Consider the following 21,966-nt stretch of genomic DNA (forward strand, 5'->3'; position numbering starts at 1 on the left):
AAAAGACAAAAAGGGCAACAAAAGGGAAAATAAATAAAATTACAAAAAAAAAAAAAAAAAAAACCAACCTTGTGGGCAGGTGGGAAGGAGACTGGCAAATTCCTCGTCTAGAACAGCTCCCACCCATGCACACACAGTGGGTTCTCAGCAGATAAGCGTGTGTGAGCAGCTGCTTGTGTTTTCCCCATGTTCTCCATTCTCGCAAAAGAACACACCAGAAATGCTTCTTGCTTTTCTCCCTCCCCGGCATGAGTCAGTTGTAATAGAAAACGAACTCCCTTGCTACACACTGCATCTCTCTAGTCCTCACAATAAGTCCTGGAGGGAGGGTCCTTCTTGTGCCCAGTTTACAGATGAATAAACCAAGGCACAGCAAGGTCATGGCTCAGGGAAGGCTCTCACTTGGAACCTGTCACCCTCAGGTGTCCCCCTACCTCGATATCCCTGAAGGTGGAGATGTCCACGTAGCCAGGCTGCCCTTCCGTCAGGAGAAACAGGCGCTTCTGGGTCATGGCGATCTTGCCCACACCACGGTTGGTCTTGACGGAGCTTGACAGCTTGTACACACACTCGTTCTTATCCAGGTGCTCCATGACCAACGGTGGCAGGCTGACCTCCTGGGCCTCCGCCTCTGTCTCCTTCCAGCACGTGTAGAAATCTTTGAATGTTTCTGGGTCAATCAGCTTCTGGTGTCCTTAATTTTATCAAGAAAAGAGAGCTTTCTTATGGACACAAAGGCACCGCAGGCTTCCATCATGACTGCATTACCCACAATGAAGCAATGGCTGGTGTCAGTGCTGGCCTCCCTAGACAGAACTTTCCACTACAGAAGGGAAGTTTCCCCCTGGCCTATCCACAGCCCCAGATGTCCAGGACAGGGCACTCCTTCCAGGTGGAACCTATCTGCCTTCACCTGGGAACACTGGCAAGGACACTATGTGGGGACAAATAGAATCTGTTTGGCCTTTCCACTCAGCTCACAATGGTAGCACACTATTTATGTATTTGTTCACAGTTTTAAGCTTTAAAGGATCCACATAAGACAAATATAACATCGGGGTATAATACGATAGTATTCTGCTCAATGTTGTTTCTTTGTCACTTGGACAAAGAGAGAGAAAAGGCAGTTTGATTCCCAGCAAGCTCCCTTGCGAGGAGTCTCCATCTTCTCCCACATCTATGTGGCTTTTCTCTGGGAAATTCAGCTTCCTCCCACATTCCAGAGATATGCCCAAGAGAGTCATTGGTGTGTCGTAACTATCCCAGTCTAAGTCGTGTGTGCAGGTGCACGGTGTGCCCTGTAATGGGAGGACAGCTCATGGAAGGTGGGTCCCACCGTGTACCCTGAGCTGCTTAGAATGGCTCAGACAACCATAACTCTAAAATGGAAAAACAGCTTGGGAAATGAATGAATAAGTGAATGAGTGAAAGAATATGTCTTTCCTAGTAGAAAGTATGTGCTCTTTATTTAGGAGTTTGGTGGTATTTTTGTGACCAGTAATATGGAATAGGAACTGACTCTTGTGTCTGGATTTTTTTTTTTTTACCTCCAGGGATATTGCTGGGACTTGGTGGCTACACTACGAATCCACTGCTACTGGAAGCCATTTTTCCCATTTTTGTGGCCCTTGTTATTGTTAGTATTGCTATTGGATAGGACAGATAGAAATCGAGAGAGGAGGGGAAGACAGAGATGGGGAGAGAAAGACAGACGCCTGCCGACCTGCTTCACCGCTTGTGAAGCGACCCCCCTGTAGGTGGGGAGCCGGGGGCTCCAACCGGGATCAAATGCCAGTCCCTGCGCTTAACCCACCGTGCTACCACTCAACTCCCTCCTTTTCTCTTCTGTCACCAAAGTTATTGTTAGGACTCCACGCCTTCATGACTCCGCCACTCTCAGCAGATACTTTTCAAAAACAGAGGGTGAGAGATAGAGAGGGAGAGAGATAGAGAGAAGGAGAAAGGCAGAGGGGGGAGGACAAACGCCCCTCCACTGCTTGTGAAGTTCCCCACACACACATAAGTGCTTCCCTAAAGTGGCTGGGGGTTTGATCCTGAATCCTCATGCTTGGGAAAGTGTGTATTCCAGCAAGTGAACCCTCTCTCAAACCCCCTCCCCCCCATCAACAGATATTTTTACTAGATCCCTGCTTAGCTCTGACTTATGGTGGTGTCGGGGGTTGAACCTGGGACTCTAGAGCCTCAGGCATGATAGTCTTTGTGCATAAGCACTCTGCAATCTCTCCAGCCCTTCAACAGACTTATGTTTAATGTATGCGGAGCTAGTGACAACAGGAACATGTATAGTGCCGTCACTGGGGGTCACGTGGGTGGATGCTCTCCCTGGAGCTCCTCCTCTAGGCCCTGGCAGCAGCAGTCTGGGTCTTTCAAGCATAAACCACACTTTCTGGGCCCACACAGCTGGTGGCAGTAGGCAGGCTCCTGGCCAACAAGAGATGACAGCTGGGAGGGACAGGTGCTGTCCGTTCTGCCAGGGAGAGAGGACTGCCTAAGCAAGCATCAGTCATGCAGGACCCTAAAGCCAGACCAGGCTGGGTGTGGGAGGAGCCTGGTGGCAGAGTGCTGACATGTGAGGTCCATGACCTCTGGTGGCTTTCACAATAGTGTTTCGGCCCTTGCAGGTGAACTGGCAGAGCAGTCCCGGGAAGGGCGAGGGGAGGGCCTACGACATGGCTCTCCCTCCACACTCCCCACTCCTGCCAATCAGCACCACCAGTGACACCTGGGTCACAGCACTGTCATTTCTTCCCAGGGCTTCTAGCGTATAGCATGTGATGGTGCCCTGTGAGCAATGAGCTATTTCATAGCTATCACATAATGGGGGGGTCTAGAGCCAAGGAGCCTACTGACCCCCCAGAGAAGACAAATGGCCTTACAGTGGGAGGGATTCCAGCCATGCCACTGTGTCCCCTCTGAATGGACAGAGGAGCAGAAGGCAGGAGCAAAGTGTGTGGCTTGTGGTGACAGGAAGGGGTATTGCCATGTTCTGGGTTCTAGCCTGAGCCCCCTGTTCTGGGTTCTCAGTAGAGGACAGACAGGCTTATGTAGGTACAGGGAGGCTCGAGCCAGATGGGAGGAGAATCACCCAGTGTGGAAACAGGCAGAGAGGAGAGGACATGGGACAGGAAGTGGACGGCTCATGAGCCTGATCATCTTTGGGTCTCCTGTACTTTGGGGTTTCCTGCACATGAGCAATTAAATCTGTCTCCTGGTGCACCTGCTTTGTCATGTGCATGACTCAGGTTTGAGACTGGCCTTCAAAACACTGGAAGAAGCATCACTGCTCTGGTGTCTTTCCTTACTCCCTCTGCCTCTGTCTCTTTCTTAGTAAAAAAAAGGTATGATGGGGCCACAGAGTAATGTATCCTGTTGAACATACACTACCGTGTGTAGATACCTATGTTCAAGGCACCAGTCCCCATATGCTGGAGAGAAGCTTCACAAGTGGTGAACACTCCAGAAAGGTCTTTCTCTCTGTGTCTGTCTTCCTCTCTCTCTCTCTCTCTCTCTCCCTCTCTTTCATTAAATAAAATAAATATCTTTAAAAAGAATCTTTTTTTTACATGTTACAATGTACAAGGACCCAGTTTCAAACCCCTATTCCCTGCCAGCAGGGAGGAAGGTTTGCAAGTGGTGAAGCAGGGCTGCAAGTGTCTCTCTTTCTCCCTCTCTATCTCCCCCTACCCACTCAATTTCTGGCTGTCTCTATGTAATAGAGATTTTTTTTAAAAAAATCTTTAAGAAGTAAAATAAAATAAGTATTTAGAAAACAAAATTTAATTTAAAAAGATCTCTCCTGCTGCCTCTGTCTTATGTCGATGTAATCTGACCACCCAAGGAGCCTAGAAGGGAGCAGAGAGAGAACGGTTCTTTCTGGTCATGAGGCCCTCACTCATGTCACCACCCTCGGCCCGTGGCCTGACTTGTCCTTTGGTATTGAAACCACACCGCCTGGTCATCTTACCCACAGTGAATGCCTCAAACAGCCTGTGTATGGTGCTGGCGTCCTTCACGATGCCTGATTCCTGAACCCTCCTCACAAAGTCATCCAGCGGCATGTGCTTCTTGGGCAACTCGAAGTTCTTGACGTGGTCGTCGGCCTTAGTGACCTCCCTGGGCTTGTCGGTGAGCTGGCTGATGAGCCTGCGCAGCTCGGGCGTGCACTCTGCCTGGGCGCGCTCGGGAGCTGACATGGACTCCACCGTCCTTCTTACCAGGTCTGTAGGGAAGATCCCTATGTCTGTCTTATAGAGATTCTGGAAGTCCAGGAGGGCAGCCAGTAGCTGGCCCTGCCTTAGGTGCACGAGTCCCCGGAGGTAGAAGTACCTGGCCAGGAGCACAGAGTTGTCGGGGGCCAGGAAGCCCATAGCTTTGCTCAGCAGAGCCACAAAGTCGGCATAGTAGGCCTGGATGCACTGGCTCATCAGGGGAAAGTGGATTTCTGGGATCTTGAATGTATATGTCGACTTTGGGATCACATCCAGGACTATAAATAAAAGGAACACACGCAGACAATTAGCACAGACACTAGAAATAAGCAGGCCTTCAGTGTATGGCACCAAGGGAAAGGACAGGGTGTGTGTGTGTGGGGGGTAGCTAGGGGGCTTTTAGGCCCTGGTGTATGACGGTGGAGGAGGACCTAGGTTGAGGGTGAGAGTGTTTTGCAGAAACCAGAAGTTTTGCACATGTACCAACAACTGTATATACTGTAAACTGTTAATACCTTCAATAAAAATATTTAAAAGGAAGGAAGGAAGGTGGGGGCAGGCAGTGGTACTAGGTTGAGCGTACATGTTACAATGTGCAAGGATCCAGGTTCAAGCCCTCTGGTCCTCATCTGCAGGGGAAAAGCTTTACAAATGGTGAAGCAGGGCTGCAGGTGTCTCTCTGTCTCTCTCCCTCTCTGTTTCCCCTTCCTTATCAATTTCTCTCTGAATTAAATTTAAAGAGAGGAAGGAAGGAAGGAAGGAAGGAAGGAAGGAAGGAAGGAAGGAAGGAGAAGAGAGCTAAAGAAAGAATGAGTGAAAGAAAGAGAGAAAAAAGAAAGGAAGGAAGGAAGGAAGGAAGGAAAGAAGGAAGGAAGGAAGGCAAGCCCTAGACTGCTTGTTTTACCCTGTGTGAGACCCTAGGTTTGACCCCTGGTACCACATGAGAGTACAGTGACACCTGTGGAGACTCCATGGATGCTGGAGCAGTACTACCCCCCACCCCTCTCAACAAGAAGTAAAAAGACTGAGTGCTGGGTGGCGGTGGACCTGGTAGGGTGTACACATTACTATGCATGAGGACTCGGGATTAAACCTCTAGTCTCAGCCTACAGAGGGAAGCTCCTCGAGCAGTGGAGAGATGTCGCAGGCATCTCTCCCTTCTTTCCCTCTCTCCCTCTCTCACCCTGATAGAGGCTGCCACCCTTTATCAGAAAGAAAGAAAAAGGAAAAAAAAAATGAGCAGGGAGTCGGGTGGTAGCACAGTGGGTTAAGCGCACGTGGCGCAAAGCACAAGGACTGGCATGAGGATCCCGGTTCGAGCCCCCGGATCCCCACCTGCAGGGGAGTCGCTTCATAAGCGGTGAAGCAGGTCTGCAGGTGTCTGTCTTTCTCTCCCCCTCTGTTTTCCCCTCCTCTCTCCATTTCTCTCTGTCCTATCCAACAATGACAACATCAACAACAACAACAACAACCATAAAACAACAAGGGCAACAAAAGGGAAAAAATATTTTTTTTTAAAAATGGCTGGCCATGCTTCCTTTGAGTCATGTCACTGACAGCCCATGTTCTGTTTCTGTTTACCCCTGAATGTCAGTTCTGTGATGGCTGGGGAGCCTGTCTACTTTTGTACCCCCAGCACTGAAAAAGTGGCTGCCCTCACTGGGACCTAATGGTGGCTGTACCCCAACAGACATTGACTATGTAAAGGTGCATTTTATGCATGTATACACATATATGCGCACACACACACACACACACACACACACACACGAAAGGCAACAGAGCTGTACAGCTGTTCACTTCAGCAGTGAGACTAAATAATGCAAATAAAGAACTTTCTACAGTGCTGGGAACATGTCTCAACTGGTAAAGCACTGGAATTTCATGCTTGAGGTTACTGGTTCAATCCTGGTACTGAATGTACCAGAGGGGTGCTCTGGGTTGTATCAGTGTGTGTGTGTGTGTGTGTGTGTGTGTGTGTGTGTGTGTGCGCGCGCGTATGCGTGTGCATGTCAGCCTGCCTGCTCTTTCTCGTATATGATCAATAAAAACACATCTTTAAAAAACAGAAGTTCAGGGGCCAGGTGGTGGCATACCTGGTTGAGTGCATGTTATAGTGTGCACTATAAGGACCTGGGTTCAAGTCCCCAGTCCCCACCTGCAGGGGGAAAGCTTTGCAAGTGGTGAAGCAGGTCTGTAGGTGTCTCTCTGACTCTCTCCCTCTCTATCTCCCCCTTGCCTCTCGATTTCTGACAGTCTCTATCCAATAAATAAATAAAGATAATACAAAAAGCAATTTTTAAAGAAAGAAATTAAAAACAAATGTCCAAAAGAAAAGAACTTCTTACAGTGAATGAACACAGTTTGCAAAATGAATATGCTAAAAATATTTCAAATAACTAAACCTCAATATATAGACAAACACACAGTCCAAAAGGGGCCTTAGCAGCTGGCATGTGTGAATCCCCATGTTCGACCCCCAGTGCAACATGTGTCAGAGCCTTTCATGAAGCAAACAGATCTTGAAACCAATCAATCAAAGGCAGGGGAGATGGCACAGTGGTTTACAGAACTAACCTGCACCTGAGGTACTGAGGTCCCAGGGTCAACATCTCTGGCATTGCATAAACCAGAGCTGAGTAGTGCTCTTGTCAAAAGAATAAAAAAAGGGGGGGGAGCCGGGTGGTGGCACACCTGATTAAGTGTACATATCCCCAGAACCCAGGTTCAAGTTCAAGCACCCCACCTGCAGGGAGAATGCTTCATGAGTGGGGAAGCAGGACTGCAGGTATCTATCCTTCTCTCTCTATCTCCCCTTCCATTCTCAATTTCTCTTATTTTTGTCAAAGAAAAATAGAAAGGAAAAAAAGAAAAAGGAAAAATGGCCACAGGGAGTGGTGGATTTGTAATGAAGGCACTGAGCCCCAGCAACAACCCTGGTGGCAAAAGTTAATGAATGAATTAAAGAACAAAAGCAAAAAGAGTGAAGGGGACGCCAGAAAGAAGTCAGAGAAATAGCAAGAAATAGTCAGAGAAATTGCAAGGCGCAAGACTTGCATGCCTGAGGCTCCCAGTTCAATCCCCAGTGCTTCACATACCAGAAGAGTGCTCTTATTTCTGTCTTTTGTGAAGCTCTCTGTCACATATGAAATAAATAAAATAAATCTGAAGAAAAAAATTAAAAGGAAAACATATTCCCTTCCACAAAAACAGCTTGCAATGGCAGACGCAGGGTTGGGGCAGTGGCCCTGGAAGGAGACGGGCTCACCCATGCTGCTCCCACACTCCGTGGTGTCGATCTTGCGCAGAGATGCATTCCGTGGTGGCAGCTCGGGGATGGGGAGGTCCTGCAGGTTGGGCATGCTGACCACCATGCGCCGGTGGACGCCCTGCAGCGGGGAGGCTTTGCGGGAGGCCATCTTCTCAATCGTCGGTCTTCTGGGGCTTATGAGCATACCGTTGATTCTGAGACAGGGAAAATATGCAGCACTTTATGGAGAGATGATGAGCCGAGAGCAAGAATATGGCTAAAACAGACTCCCTACCTTCCTCTCCCATGAAGACCCAAATCTCATCTGCTATATTCTTTTTCTCGCCTTCAGGGTTATCACTGGGGCTCGGTGCCTGCACTATAAATCCACTACTCCTGGAGGCCATTTTCCTCCATTTTGTTGTTCTTGTTGTTATTGTTGCTGTTGTTGTTGTTATTGCTGTTGTCATTGTTGGCTAGGACTGAGAGAAATCGAGAGAGGAGGGGGAGACAGAGAGGAAGAAAGAAAGATACCTGCAGACCTGCTTCACTGCTTGTGAAGTAAACCCCCTGCAGGTGGAGAGCCGGGGTCTCAAACCCAGATCCTTGTGCCAGTCTTTGCGCTCTGTGCCATGTGTGCTTAACCCAGTGCGATACCACCCAGCCTCTTCATCTGCTATGTTCTTACCTTTAGGTTCCTGATTATTAAGCCATTTGTTCTGCTTTATATTTTAATATGCTTCAGCTACATAGATGCTACTGTGATGCCAACCTGACTTCCCTGGCAAACGACCTCAAGAATGAGTCCAGGAACCCCACTTCCCCAGAGCCCTACTCCACTAGGGGAAGACAGAAACAGGCTGAGAGTGTAGATCAACCTGCCAATGCCCAAGTCTAGCAGAGAAGCCAGACCTCCCACCTTCTGCACCCCATAATGATCCTGGGTCCATACTCCCAGAGGGATCAAGAATAGGGAACCTTCCAATGGAGGTGATGGGATATGGAACTCTGGTGGTGAGAACTGTATGGAAGTGTATCCTTCTTATCCCACAATCTTGTCAGTCATTATTAAATCACAAATAAAATACAATGAGCCTCAGCAGGCCTTCTCTTCTCTCTACTAGCCTGCCTTGTTTAGGCAGAGTGACATATCATGCTCTCCTAGGTTGCTGGAAGGGGCTAACGGTTGGGCTGTACCCCAAGAAGAGAACAGACACAGAGGAGGACACAGGGGCACCATCAACACTTGGTGTGTTTGAGGGCTGCAAACCCAGGTAGATGCTACTTATGGGACATCCCCCACCCAGACGGGGGACTACCTGGAGAGGAGCCTGGTTGAGCCATGTAACTGAAACCCTGCTGCCCAAGCACTGGGAGGCCCAAACAGTCACAGTGGAGGTACCTGTCCTCTCTGGACTGCGTGCTGAGATCCATCTGGGCAAAGGCATCCATCTTTCTGCTGAGCCGGGCTTTAAGGAAGGAGTGGAACATGTAGGTGTCCAATATCTGAAATCAGTGTATGGGGGGGGGGGCAGGAGGTCCAGTCTCTTCTCTGTACCAACAAGCACCCCCAGCAGCCATAAAACACCCCTCCGGGGCATCCCACTGATGCTTCCCAGACAGGAGGCCCATAGACAGACAGCTTTCTCGATTTAGTCTCATCTATAAAGACTATCCTTCAAGCCCTCACCAGACCATCTGAAAAAGCCAGCCACACACTCAGTGAGGCAGGCAGGGAAATACTGAGTCTACGGCAGTTAACAGGGACCAATCCTCCTACTCAGCAACAGCACCTGTCTCAAGGAAAGTATGCAGGAAAGAAGACAGGAGGGACACGGGCAGGGCTGCACCAGATGAACGCACCACGGTCATGGCCTCCAGGTGCTGGGTGGGGAAGGGCTGCTGGAAAGGGCCCAGATAACAGCTGGAACAGATGCAGACTGAGGATATGGCTCTGCAGGGCCATACACTTGTTAACATGCATCACATTCTACACTAAAATGTATGTATTCTGTGGTCTTTAAATGACACTCTGAAAAAGTTGATTTAAAATAAGAGACGGGCAAAGGGACGGGTCCCCTGGCAGAGCACAAATCTCATGTGTGAGGCCTGGGGTTTGAATCCTGGCACCACAGGTGGCACCAGGGTAACTGGGTGGAGTGGTAATGTGTACATCTCTCCCTCTCCCTCTCTAAATAAAAGAATAAATTTTTAATCCCAGGGAGGCTACTCAGCAAGAGAGATTTACATGTGTACGGCCATGGGTTCATTCTGCAGTGTCACTTAAAAAATAAAGAGAACTAATGATGCAAAGGAATTACACTACAGCAGCTAATACACTTAAAAAATATATCAGCCAGGGTATAAGGAGACAGCATCAAGGTTATGCAAAAGACATTCATACCTGAGATTCTGGAGTCCCAGGTTCAAGCCCCAGCTCTACCATAAACCAGATCTGAGCAGTACTCATTTTTCTCTCTGTATTTCTATATCTCTCTCTCCCTCTCTCTCTCTCTTTCATTAAAATAAGTAAAACATTCTATATATCTTAGCCAATGGTGGAAAAGTTATTTGGAAAAACAAGCTAAATACAGAAAGTGTAAAGGCTCAGAGATACACAGGTGCACACACACCTCTCACCTGTTTATAAAACTGCTGGTCCCCCGGGGCTCTGCTTTTGAGAAACTCTTCACTATTAAACACTCTGTGTTCATAATTCAAGTGATTCTTTACCTCCCTGAGAAAGAGAAAGACAGTCCGAAGCATCAAAATTTGTTTCTAAATGCACAAAAGACAAACTCTATTAGCAGCAGTGAAATGACAAGCAGTTCCCCATTCTGAAAAGCCCTCTACTTCAGAAAGGTGACTGTGATTATTTGGTGAGCGAGCTGATTCATCAGTTCACAGGGGTGTTCTGTCTGTGGAGAACAAGGCTGCAGCTGGAGGGAATGTCACTGCCATGTCCTTCAAGTTTTCTGTTCCTGGTACAAATGAAGATGGAGTAACCAACCATTTTTCACATACAATTAAATTTGCATTCAGGATGGTGACACAGAAGGGCAGCTGGTATGTCTGAGTGCTGACCCAGCTCAGATTCCAGCCAGACCCCACAAGCCACTTCCCCCGTTGTCCCCAGCCCTCATCTGTAAAGGCTTGGGGACTGTACATACAGTCAAAAATCCCGGTCCACACACAGAATCAACAAGGGTAGGTGGCAGAGCCAGAGCCTCTTATACTCGATGACTTTCCCCCATGGTAAAGAAGATATGCCTCCATCTATTTCCTGTAAGGATCTTCTCTGCTTTCCTGTGAGTTCATCATGTTTTGAAAGGGTTTATAATTAGCCAACAATTTGTTTGGCTCTATATGTTAACTCTTCTTTCAGCCACCAGGTTCCAGATGCTACCATGATGCCAACCAGACTTCCTAGGACAGACAACCTACCAATGTGTCCTGGAGCTCCGATTCCCCAGAGCCCTGCTCCACTAGGGAAAGAGAGAGATAGGCTGGGAGTATGGACCAACCTGTCAACACCCATGTTCAGCAGGGAAGCAATTACAGAAGCCAGACCTTCCACCTTCTGCACCCCATAATGACCCTGGATCCATGCTCCCAGAGGGATAAAGAATAGGAAAGCTATCAGGGGAGGGGATGGGATACGGAGTTCTAGTGGTGGGAATTGTGTGGAATTGTACCCCTCTTATCCTTTGGTCTTGTCAATATTTCCATTTTATAAATAAAAATTAAAAAATAAAATAAAAGAGTTCCTTTAAAAAAGATAAAAAGAAAGCAAGGTATATCTGACCACACGGATGATACTTCTCTGAGCAGAGGTAATGCAACCTGCTTAGAATACACCCTGCCATTTTCCTTTGTATGGAATAATATATATGGCAAAAGAATGACTTTTTGCCATTTGAAAAGCAGTTACAATCATAGTTCTGAGATCATCACAGTTATCAAGGTGACAAGCAGGTCTGTACTCCTCCCAGGATGAAGGCCCTTCCATAACAGGGAGACCTGGAATGGGGCTACTGTCCATGTGTCAGGGTCCAGGGGACAGCAGAGAGGAGAGACAGAGAAGAAAGGACTTCTTAGAGGTGTGTCAGGAAAATCACCCACTGCGCAAAGTGCTAGTCAGATTTAAGGCATATAATTTACACACGTTCCTTAAATGGCCGCACTCTTAGGCCAGAAATAGCAGCTCAATCCCTGTACTGTTTTGACCTGAAATGTGAGTCACTAGTCCATACAGCCAGTTCCAGCTTGGAAACCAGTTCCCAGTGGCAGAAAACAGCGAGTGATAGAAATTAAAATAAAGAGAAGGAAGGAAACAAACTGGCAGGCCAGACCCTGAGCGTCCATGTGACTACTGTTCCTTAGGTAGATTTTATTCTAGAATGATCCATATAGACCTTCAGTAGACGGCCACTGCAGGAGAGACCAAGGTGTCAGTGGAACGCACACTCTCCCAAGGGCCCCGCTGAGGGGAGCAGGGCCTCCCAGGGCAGGAGAAGTGGCACCGGCTGGTCCGAGTGGCCATCACCCACCTGAAGATGTTGACGAGCAGCTGCAAGCTGATGTGTTGAATCTGGCAGTTGAGTCTCTGCTGCCAGACCCGCCTGCGGGTGCGGCCCTCGTTCAGGTCTGTGCTGGCACCCAGGTGGGCCACATCCAGTTCGTGATGCAGCTGAAGGTTCTGCACCCTACAAAGGAACAGGCGGCTGTAACTGTGGTGTGCTGGCACGGAGAACGCTCCAGGAGGAGGCTCGGGTGCCCTGTACGTGGATGCAGCTGAGAAGCTCAGAATACCTCTCCCTCGCTCTGAGGGGAGTTCGTTCACCTCCCGACACCGCAGACCGTCACAACAGTGCTCAGGAAAGCCTGGACCCTGGCCATGCCTTCTCCATCCCAGCACCTCGAGGGCACAAACTCTCTCCAGGACAGACAAGAACTGCTGCGGCTCCCAACTGCACATTACAGAGTCCAAGGCACCAAACGCACCGGGATCGCCGTCCTTGGCCCACTAGGGGATGGTCACTCAGGGTGGGGTGCACCGGGGTGTCAGCACACAAGGAGAGGAACACAGAGGGATGGAGACACACAGCTATCTCTATCCAGGTGATGTGACCTCCCTGGCTACACCATGCAGTGCAATATGAAGAAACCTGGGGGTAGGCATCACGTGGGTGGTTTAAGGAAGAGCACAGACCACCAGCTTTCCTCAGCACAGCTCCACCTGCACCATGCTGCTGTGAGCTTCCAGGGGGAAGCAAAAGAGAGGGACTGGCACGTGGCCCACCTAGTAGAGCACGTGCGTTACAGTGCGAGGAAGGACACGACCTCAAGCTGCTGGCCACCAGTGGGAGCACCTGCAGGGGAGCTTCACAGAGCTGCAATGTCTCCTCTGTCTTCTCTCTGTCTCTCATCTTCTATCAAAAAAAAAATGGCTGCTGAAAATAGCAGGCACTACAGGCATCTAGGCCCAGTGAAAACCTTGGTGGCAAAGAGGGAGAAAGAGAGGGAAAGGGAGGGGGAGAAGAGGAGAGGAAAAGAGAGAAAGAGAGGGAGGAGAGGAAAAGAGAGAAAGAGAGGGAGGAGAGGAAGAGAAAGATGGAAAGGGAGAGAGAAAGAGGAGAGAGAAGGGGGAGGGGGAAGAGAGGGAGAGAGAGGGAGAGAGGGAATCTCAAGGCATAAGGGGGTGAAGCGGGAGCAGAACAAAGAGCCTGGATGGAGGAATTAGACCCCTACCCAGACCTTGGGCAGAACTAATGAAAAGTAAGACACAGACGGCCACAAAAGGCCACACTGGGGACAGGTGGACTTGCCAGGCTTAGTGTGGCCCCAGCACAGGATGGAAGGGAGCTGTCAGGCCAGTCTCACAATGAATGTGTCACCCCACTGCTGGGGGATGGCCTGAGTGGGTGGCACCTGCAGAAACCACCCAGTACCTGCCTGGAAGAAGCATTAGTGGCTGGGCTGCTCCAGGCTAGTTTCTCACTGACAGAGAGGCAGAAGGCAGGGAGAGACGGGGATACATTGCGGCGATTTCTACAGGGGAAGGTTTTGGTGCCTGCACTCATCATTGACTCCTCCCGTCCCCTGCACAGGGACAGTGCATCTGCGGAGAGGACTGTCCATTCCCCCAGAGCCTCCATCCCCTCATAAGACTCAGTCAGTGTCTCAGCATGGGCAGCTGCGGATCCCTCCCCAGCCCCTAGGGAAGACTTGGCAAAACTACTCTTGTCAAATAAGTTTAAGACAAATGGCAAGGAGGGCAGCTAGGAACAGGATGTCATGCGGATGGATGGCTTTCTTTTTGTTCGACTGGCTGGATAATTGATTAACTAAGTGATTACTGAGAAAGAACCACCAATCCCTGCATCACTCTGGCACATACAGTGCCACGAATCAAATTCAGGATCTCATGCTTATAAGTCCGATGCTTTACCCACTGTGCCATAACCATGTTTCCAGGCTGTGACATAACCATGTTTGGTCCCTCCTGGGCAAATGCTGTCATGTGTGGACACACTGCACCCGCTGGGTCTCCAGTGTAGAGAGTGACCACGAGGCTCGGGTCAGGGGCTCAGCCTTTCACAGCTGAGCTGACCAGAAGTTCCACTGCATGAAGGTTTGGGTTCTCAGGAATCTGGCCTGCTGTATATCGTCTATAAGTCTAATAACATCCCAAGACGGGAGAAATTACCCCTCTCCAGACACTCCACCAAAGTGAGCACTTGAGAAGGAGCTCTGCCAGGCTCTAGCAAACATCAGTTCTAGAAAGTCTCAGTGTGAAAGGCCTGAAAGTGGAGGCAAGCATTCTCCCTTATCAGAAGGTAAACAGGAGGGCTGGCATGTGAGTCTCACCCTCTAAGTTCACAGATATTCTCCCTACACATTGGTTCAGGTCCCCTGAGGCCTTGGGTCCCAGGGCAGGAGAGGACAGACAGCCCACAGGAGAAATTCAGCCATGCTTGCTTGTGGTACCTTGGAAGGAACAAGCAAAGAGGGGAGGTTCCTGTGTATAAGTTTCACTGTGAGGCTGTGGGTGGAGGGGCCAGGCAGTGGTGCCCCCTCAAGCACACACATTACCATGTGCCTGGACTAAGGTTCGAGTGCCCAGGCCCCACCTTTAGAGGGGAAGCTTCACGAGCAGTGAAACAATACTAAAGTTGTATCTTTCTCCCCACCCCCCCCACCATTTCTCTCTGTCAAAGCAAATAAAAAGAGGGGGAAAGTGCCACCAGGCATGGTGGATTCATCATGCAGGCACCAAGCAAGCCCCAGTGATAACCCTAGTGGCAATTAAAAAACCAAAAGGTCCTGTGAGCTAAATGGTAACCCCCTTACCCCAGGACCTCAGACATCATGAAGTCCCAGATAGTTCGGGCACAAGGGGCACAAATAATCTGCTAAAAAGTACACCCAATATGAGCCGTCTGACGGGCACTGACTCTGTACCACTGATGTGAGTGAAAGCAGAAAGAAGCCACAGGGGTCACAGACGGGGACCACTGGGCACAGAAGTGAGGTGGGCTCTCAGGGTGTGTGACCATCCCCTGCCCTGTAGGGTCATAACTGGTACTTACACAAGGTCAGAAGAAAGACAAATGACATCTATTTTAAAATTACACAACATTCATTCCCAAACTCTAAATGCATAAAATATCTCGTCAGTAAGATCAGACTAGAAAAGATACTAAGAAGTTTGCAAGGACAGAGCCTAAGCAGACATTTTTCAAGCAGGTTCAAGCCCAGCCTTTACCTCTGAATGAAGGTCTGTGCCGCCAGCAGAGGGGTGTCAGGAACATCAGTCTCATTGTCATTAGAGTGTGTGATGCTTCCATTGTCGATATTGATTAAAACCAACCCATCAGCTTCCTACAAAACACGTTGGTGAAAGCGGACCTGAGAACCTGTGAATTTGTATACCGCTTTGAAAACACAGAAGTACATGTGGCAAAGTCAAGACAGCAGTATCTGCTGTCTTATTTTCACTCAGGTAATCAAGTTCCCTTTTATTCTTTTTTTATTATTTCTTATTGGATAAACAGAGAGAAATTGAGAGGGGAGAGACAGAGAGACACCTGCAGCCCTGCTTCACTACTCATGAAGTTTTCCCCCTGCAGGTGGGGATCAGGGGGTTGAACCTGGGTCCTTGTGCACTGCAATGTGAGCACTTCACCAGGTGCACCACCACCTGGCCCCTGGTAATCAAGTTATTCTAATATAAACACAAGGTGGGACTAAGTGGTGGCACACCTGTTGAGCAAATATGTTACAATGCACAAGGCCGCAGGTTCAAGCCCACCTGCAGGGGGAAAACTTCAAAAGTGCTGAAGCAGGGCTGCAGGTGTCTCTCGGTCTCTCACCCACTCATCACCCTCTTCCCTCTCAATTTCTGGCTATCTCTATCCAATAAATAAATAAATATAATAATAAAAAAGGGCAGGGTGATAGATAGCATAACGGTTATGCAAAGAGACTCTCATGCCTGAGTCTCTGGAAGTCCCAGGTTCAATCCCCTGCACCACCAAAAGCCAGAGCTGAGTAGTGCTCTGGTTGGGAAAAAAAAAAAAAGTTTTAAAAGTTTTAAACACAAAGCCTTAACTTCTATTCAATACAAATATAGGGTAAAGGTAAGGCTTGATGTATATGTAGTTGCTGGAAAAGTCATGATGTAGTTTTCTATTTTTCTACGCAAAAATGCTTCATGGCTTCTCTGACAACATATATGTGTGTGTGTGCGCGCGTATATGTGTCCCATGTGTTATGTTATGAGCTAAATTTGTATGAATATACTTTTGTCATTAAGTCAAGGTTCAACCTGCCTCCAGCCTTTCCTCGACCCTGTTACAAGCACCGTCAGGACTACTTCAAAGAACTTGGAGGAGGCATTCTAGGAACCCGTTTGAGCACCACTTCACTGGATACTCAGCGTGCCTGCCAGGCCCCAGCCAGCTTGGCTCCAATAAAAACTGGGACTTGGGCAGGACTCACTTAGGATTTCTGAAATATCTAGACGGTATACCTGTCAACTCTTATCTGTGACAAAACACATAAACAATGTCAGGTATCTGGAATTCTGAACAGGGCAGTGACGTCTCTCTGAAGGCCCACACTCCCCAAGCCACGTGTGGCTCAACCTCTTCCTGTGTTCCCGGACTGAAGGTACACTGATGAAACATATGAAGTGCTATGCCCGCAAGGACAGCAGGACTGCCCTTTGTGAGCTCTGACGCCCAACATTTTCAAGTCACGGCACAGACACACAACAGGGTTGTTTCCAGACTTCCACCCTCAGAGATGGAAAGTTCCAAACCATCTCCACCCCCCAAAGCACTTTCTGTTTAAGCCCTGCTGTTTTCCCTGAAAACTTCCAGCACAGGCAAGTCACCAAAAAGGCTTCTTTCATGACTGTGGATTGAAATTGCCAACAAGGCAAAAATAAATAAATAAAGTTTCTCTTTGGAGGAGGCTGAAGCCAAAAGAACTTTTTTCCCTAATGACTAAAAAAAGAAAAAGAAAAAGAAAACCAAGACAGTCAGGATGACAATTTTCCACTCCTTCCATGAATATCCTCAACTGTTTCCCCTGGTGAATCATCAGCTTTGGCAAGAACTAGAGACACCCGCCTCCTTCTCCAAGAGGCACTAAGTTAGCACGGCCCCCTGCCCTGCCGGAGCAGACAGTTAACGGCCTGGCATCTGGAAAGTGCTTTCAAGTGCTCCAGGGAAAATCAGGACAGGGGGCTAGAGACTGTTGATATTGGAGAAGAGGACATAGCATCTACTGTGTACACTTGGAAAGGTTCAAATAGAAGGTTCTGTGCAAAGCTACCCTACATGAACTGTGAATAAGAATGTTTTGAGGGGCCAGGAAGTGGCACTAAGTGCACACATGACAGTGCACAAGGACCCAGGCTCAAGACCCTGGTCCCCATCTGTAGGGGGAAAGTTTCATGAGTGGTGAAGCAGGGCTGTAGATGTCTCTCTGTCTCTTTCCCTTTCTTTTTTTTTTTTTTTTTTTTTAAATAAAGTTAATTTTCTTTTTTTTTCTTTTTTTTTTATTTAAGAAAGGATTAATTAACAAAACCATAGGGTAGGAGGGGTACAACTCCACACAATTCCCACCGCCCAATCTCCATATCCCACCCCCTCCCCCGATAGCTTTCCCATTCTCTATCTTTCCCTTTCTATCTCCTCTCCCCTCTCAATTTCTGTCTCTATCCAATAATAAAGAAGTAAGGGAGTCGGCGGTAACGCAGTGGGTTAAGTGTAGGTGTTGTAAAGTGCAAGGACCAGCGTAAGGATCCCAGTTCAAGCCCCCAGCTCCCCACCTGCAGGGGAGTCACTTCACAAGCAGTGAAGAGGGTCTGCAGGTGTCTATCTTTCTCTCCTCCTCTCTGTCTTCCCCTTCTCTCTCCATTTCTCTCTGTTCTATCCAACAACAATGACATCAATAACAACAAGAATAATAACTACAACAATAAAACAACAAGGGCAACAAAAGGGAATAAAAAAGCTCGCTCTCTCGCTCTCTCCCTCTCCCTCTGCATCTCTCTCAAAAATAAAATAAATAAAATGTAAAAAGGGAATAAAAAATAAATATTTAAAAATATATATATATATTTAAAAGAATATTTTGAAAAGATATCCAACATTGTCAGACATTGAGGAAAAGCAAATCAATAGTATAGTTAGGCCCCACTTTTCACCTACCGGCTGGATAGAATCAGAAAGACAGGTGACAACAGTGTTGGCGGGGACAAGTCACCCAGTGTTGCAGAGGACGTGGCATGAAAAGGCCTGGTTGCTGTGGACACGCTGACCATTCTCCAAAGAGTGGCACCTAGAGCTTTTTAGCTTATGACCTGGCAATTCCACCTCTGGGCTAAAGATGCAAGAGAAATGGACACATGGGGGGCAAGGGGGGCAGGCAGAGGTGCGCTGGGTTAAGAGCACATTGTATGGGGCCAGGCGGTGACGCATCTGGTTAAGTGCACATGTTACAGTGTGCAAAGACCCAGGTTCAAGCCTCTGGTCCCTACCTGCAGCGTGAAAGTTTCATGAGTGGTGAAGTAGTGCTGTAGGTGTCTCTCTGTCTCTTTCCCTCTCTATCTCCCCCATTCAATTTCTCTCTATCTCTATCCAATAATAAATAAATAAATAAATAAAAATTTTTTTAAAGAACACATAGTAGGAAGCACAAGGACCTGCACAAGGATCCAGGTTCAAGCCCCCACTCCCCACCTGCAGGGGGAGGACACTTCACAAGTGGTGAAGCAGATCTGCAGGTGTCTTTCTCTCTCCTCTGTCTCCCTCTTTCCTCTCAATTTCTCTCTGTCTTGTCAAATAAAATAGAAAAAAAAAAAAAAAAAGCCACCAGGAGCAGTGGATTCGTAGTGCCAGCACCGAGATCTAGGAACAGTCATCAAGGCAAAAAAAAAAAGACAGACACACAGATTCCTGAAAATGCATGGCTGCACAGAAACTGATGCGCCAACGTTGCCAGTAGTCCTATCCACAACAGCTCAAAGGGAAAAACAACACAGGAGCCCATCAGCTGATGAGTGCCTAGCCAGGTGTGGCACAGCCACACAACAGAGCCTTACTCAGCCATAAAAACAAAGTACTGACACCACCACAGCACGAGCGACACTTAGAGAAGCATATGTTAAGTGACAGAAGATAGAGACAAAAGAGCACAACATTAAACGGCTCCCTTTCCATCAAATCCAGGTATATCGGACAGGTGCATCTATAGACAGAAAGTCAATTCATGGTGGCCAGGGGCTGTGAGGGAGAAGAAGGGCTTCCCTTTCAGGGGTGGTGACTAGCTAGCTATAAATCAGCTGGCACAGCTCTGAGTACACTACAGCCAGATAGTCTCGGTAATACGTGGTCTTAACTGGGTGCACCACTGCCCGGACCACGCCAGGTATTCTTGAGGTTGGTCCAGCAAGTAGAGCACATGTCGTACCATGCTTCAGGTCCTGGGTTTATTCCCTGCACTACAAAGGAGCGCCAAGGGTGTGCGTGTGTGTGCGTGTGCGTGTACGTGTGCGTCTATGGCAGAGGCAACTGGGCTTACAAATGGGGCGATACCATCTCCCTGGATCTAGACCTGACCTTGCTGACTTCCTCAAAATGGTGGAGGTGGCAACCCATGAGGAACGAAGTGGGAGCCATGACGAAGTCCAGCATCTGTCCCGAGAGCACGGGCACAAAGGTGTGCTGCCACTGCAGGGGGTGCAGGTAGGCCAGGAAGCACTCGGTCACCAGCGTCAGCAGGGCCCAGTTGGAGGAGAAGAACACGATCCGCTGCTCTGTCAGGAGGCACGTGAGGATCTGGAGAGAAGCACAAACTGCGTGCAGCTGCCATCCAGATACCAGGAGTCCGAAGCGCTTATGACCACACCACCCAGAGAACCAGCCGCAGTGCGTGTCTCACACGTGTCTCCTGGCTTGCCGAGACAAGACCCACGAGACTCAGCAAAGGGTAAGTGTTTTAGACACGCTGGTTTTTGCATTGTGGAATGAACTTGCCTTTGATTTCACTTGTTTTTTGCAACCAGGGTTATCAATGAGGCTCGATGCCTGCACAGTGACTCCGCCACTCCCAGTGGCCTTTTTTTTTTTTAATTTTTTCTTTGATACAGGGTGAGAGAAAGAGCTGGATCAAGAGAAATATGAACAGGAGAGAAAGAGAAAGAAGAAGAATCCCTCTCCACCTCCCCCTTCCTTCTCTATTTCTCTCTGTCCTATCAAATAAAACAGAAAGAAAGAACGAAAGAAAGGGAGAGAGGAAGGAAGGAAGGAAGGAAGGAAGGAAGGAAGGGAGGGAGGGAGAAAAAAAAGAAAGAGAAAATGAAAAAAAAAAAATAGGCGCCAGGAGCAGTGGATTCATAGTGCTGGCACTAAGCCCCAGCAATAATCTGGTGACAAAAAAAGGGACCGAGAATGAGAGACCAGACAAACAGAAGAGAAAGAGAAGGGACACCTGCAGCACTGTTTCACCACTCATGGACCAGGGGCTTGGACTCAGGTCCCTGTACATGGTAACATGTGCACTCTGCCCGGCCCCTGGAGTCACTGGCCCTTGACACAGCAGTAGTTCAAAGCACCAGTAAGGCAGTGAGCACAAAGAGTGTGGAGGGAAACATACTTGCAGAACCTTCTCGGCTCTGAAGCACAGGAAGGGCAGGTGGAGGTCCAGGTCGATGACGGGGCTTTCAGGGTCCGCTCGGGAGGGAAATACAATCTGTAGTGGCTTCATGTTAAATATCTGTGACAACCAATTTCCACAGTTAGTTCAGAGAGTTGCTCCCAGCAGAGGGTTCTAAAATTCACTATTAGGGCACTGTCTGCACAGAATTAGAAAACATTTCTCACCATGACACATGATGTCACAGAATAACAAAAACAGGCTAAAGATCAACAGTACTGCCAACAGTGGTTCATACAGAAATTACATATGTGACATATTTCTAGGTCAGATTCTTAAACTGTTGAAATAACTATCCAGCTGTTGGTTGGCATAGCAAAAATCAGTTGCCACCCAAATATGCATACCCATGAGCACAGACTTCAGATTAAGCACGTTTGAATTTCTAACTGCTAGATATTCCTCAGTTAGTACATTATTGTGTATTCTCTTAGTGTTTCAATGGAATAGCCAAAGCTTCTTAAAAACATGTAATTCAGAAAACAATCTGAGAGGCATTTCTTCTAGCGGAGGTTATGTTTAATAACACATGTAATTCTAGATCCACAGACTGCCTCCTGTGTGTGAAAGACATGGTTAGGCACACGGTCCTTCCACTTGAGGGCTTCGAAGCATGCTGAGGACATGGAGGGGCAAGCAGCAAGCTGACACCCCCTCCCCACAAAGAGTCAGACACATAGAGGGTGCTTGGGAAATGTAGGGGAGCCTGAGAGAGCAGTTCCACTGCATGAGCTAAACATCACAATCTAGACAAGCAAAGCACTGGGGAAGAGGAACAGAAAGAAGCCATCAGACCTTTGTTGGTGCAGACTTCCTTCCTCAAGGAAAAGCACGGAAGGATGAGAAGTTGGGAGAAGCAGAAGACTAGATAGAGAAAAAGGTCACAGAACAAAACATCACTATAGATACTTGCAGTCGCCAGAGCCACTCGTTGAAGTAAACGTTCATGCAAACTGAAAACAGGACTGTAATTCCCCTTAAGGAAGACACTGCACAAGTCCCAGCAATACTCGGAGTCTCTTTGCTTTCTTGTCTTTAGAAACAAGACACATTAAAAATAAAACAGACTCACTCATGTGTCCAATAGTATCCTTTTCATTTAAATAAAGCACAGTTAAATTATCTAAGCTAGGGAGTCCGGTGATAGTGCAGCTGGTTAAGCGCAGGTGGCACAAAGCACAAGGACCGGCATAAGGATCCTGGTTCGAGCCCCCGGCTCCCCACCTGCAGGGGAGTCACTTCACAAGCGGTGAAACA

General features: G+C 48.2%; 1 protein-coding gene and 1 long non-coding RNA gene across 3 annotated transcripts in view; one reads left to right on the forward strand and one right to left on the reverse strand.

Annotated features, from left to right (window-relative positions):
* The window catches only part of LOC132539866 (uncharacterized), a 490,646-nt gene that overhangs the window by 391,411 nt on the left and 77,269 nt on the right, over nucleotides 1–21,966 (forward strand). The gene's annotated exons all lie outside the window — the stretch shown is intronic.
* DENND3 (DENN domain containing 3) overlaps nucleotides 1–21,966 on the reverse strand; it is a 57,579-nt gene that overhangs the window by 17,087 nt on the left and 18,526 nt on the right. For both annotated transcript variants that reach the window (XM_007534964.3, XM_060195920.1), the window contains 9 exons: nucleotides 20,650–20,769; nucleotides 19,614–19,832; nucleotides 15,248–15,363; nucleotides 12,030–12,185; nucleotides 10,120–10,216; nucleotides 8,882–8,985; nucleotides 7,498–7,694; nucleotides 3,986–4,507; nucleotides 435–694 (listed from right to left, as the gene is read on the reverse strand). In XM_007534964.3, the coding sequence (XP_007535026.1) occupies nucleotides 435–694; nucleotides 3,986–4,507; nucleotides 7,498–7,694; nucleotides 8,882–8,985; nucleotides 10,120–10,216; nucleotides 12,030–12,185; nucleotides 15,248–15,363; nucleotides 19,614–19,832; nucleotides 20,650–20,769 (1,791 nt within the window). The remainder of the gene's footprint in view (nucleotides 1–434; nucleotides 695–3,985; nucleotides 4,508–7,497; nucleotides 7,695–8,881; nucleotides 8,986–10,119; nucleotides 10,217–12,029; nucleotides 12,186–15,247; nucleotides 15,364–19,613; nucleotides 19,833–20,649; nucleotides 20,770–21,966) is intronic.

Source organism: Erinaceus europaeus, chromosome 8 (genome assembly GCF_950295315.1).
Source record: "Erinaceus europaeus chromosome 8, mEriEur2.1, whole genome shotgun sequence".
NCBI lineage: Eukaryota > Metazoa > Chordata > Mammalia > Eulipotyphla > Erinaceidae > Erinaceus > Erinaceus europaeus.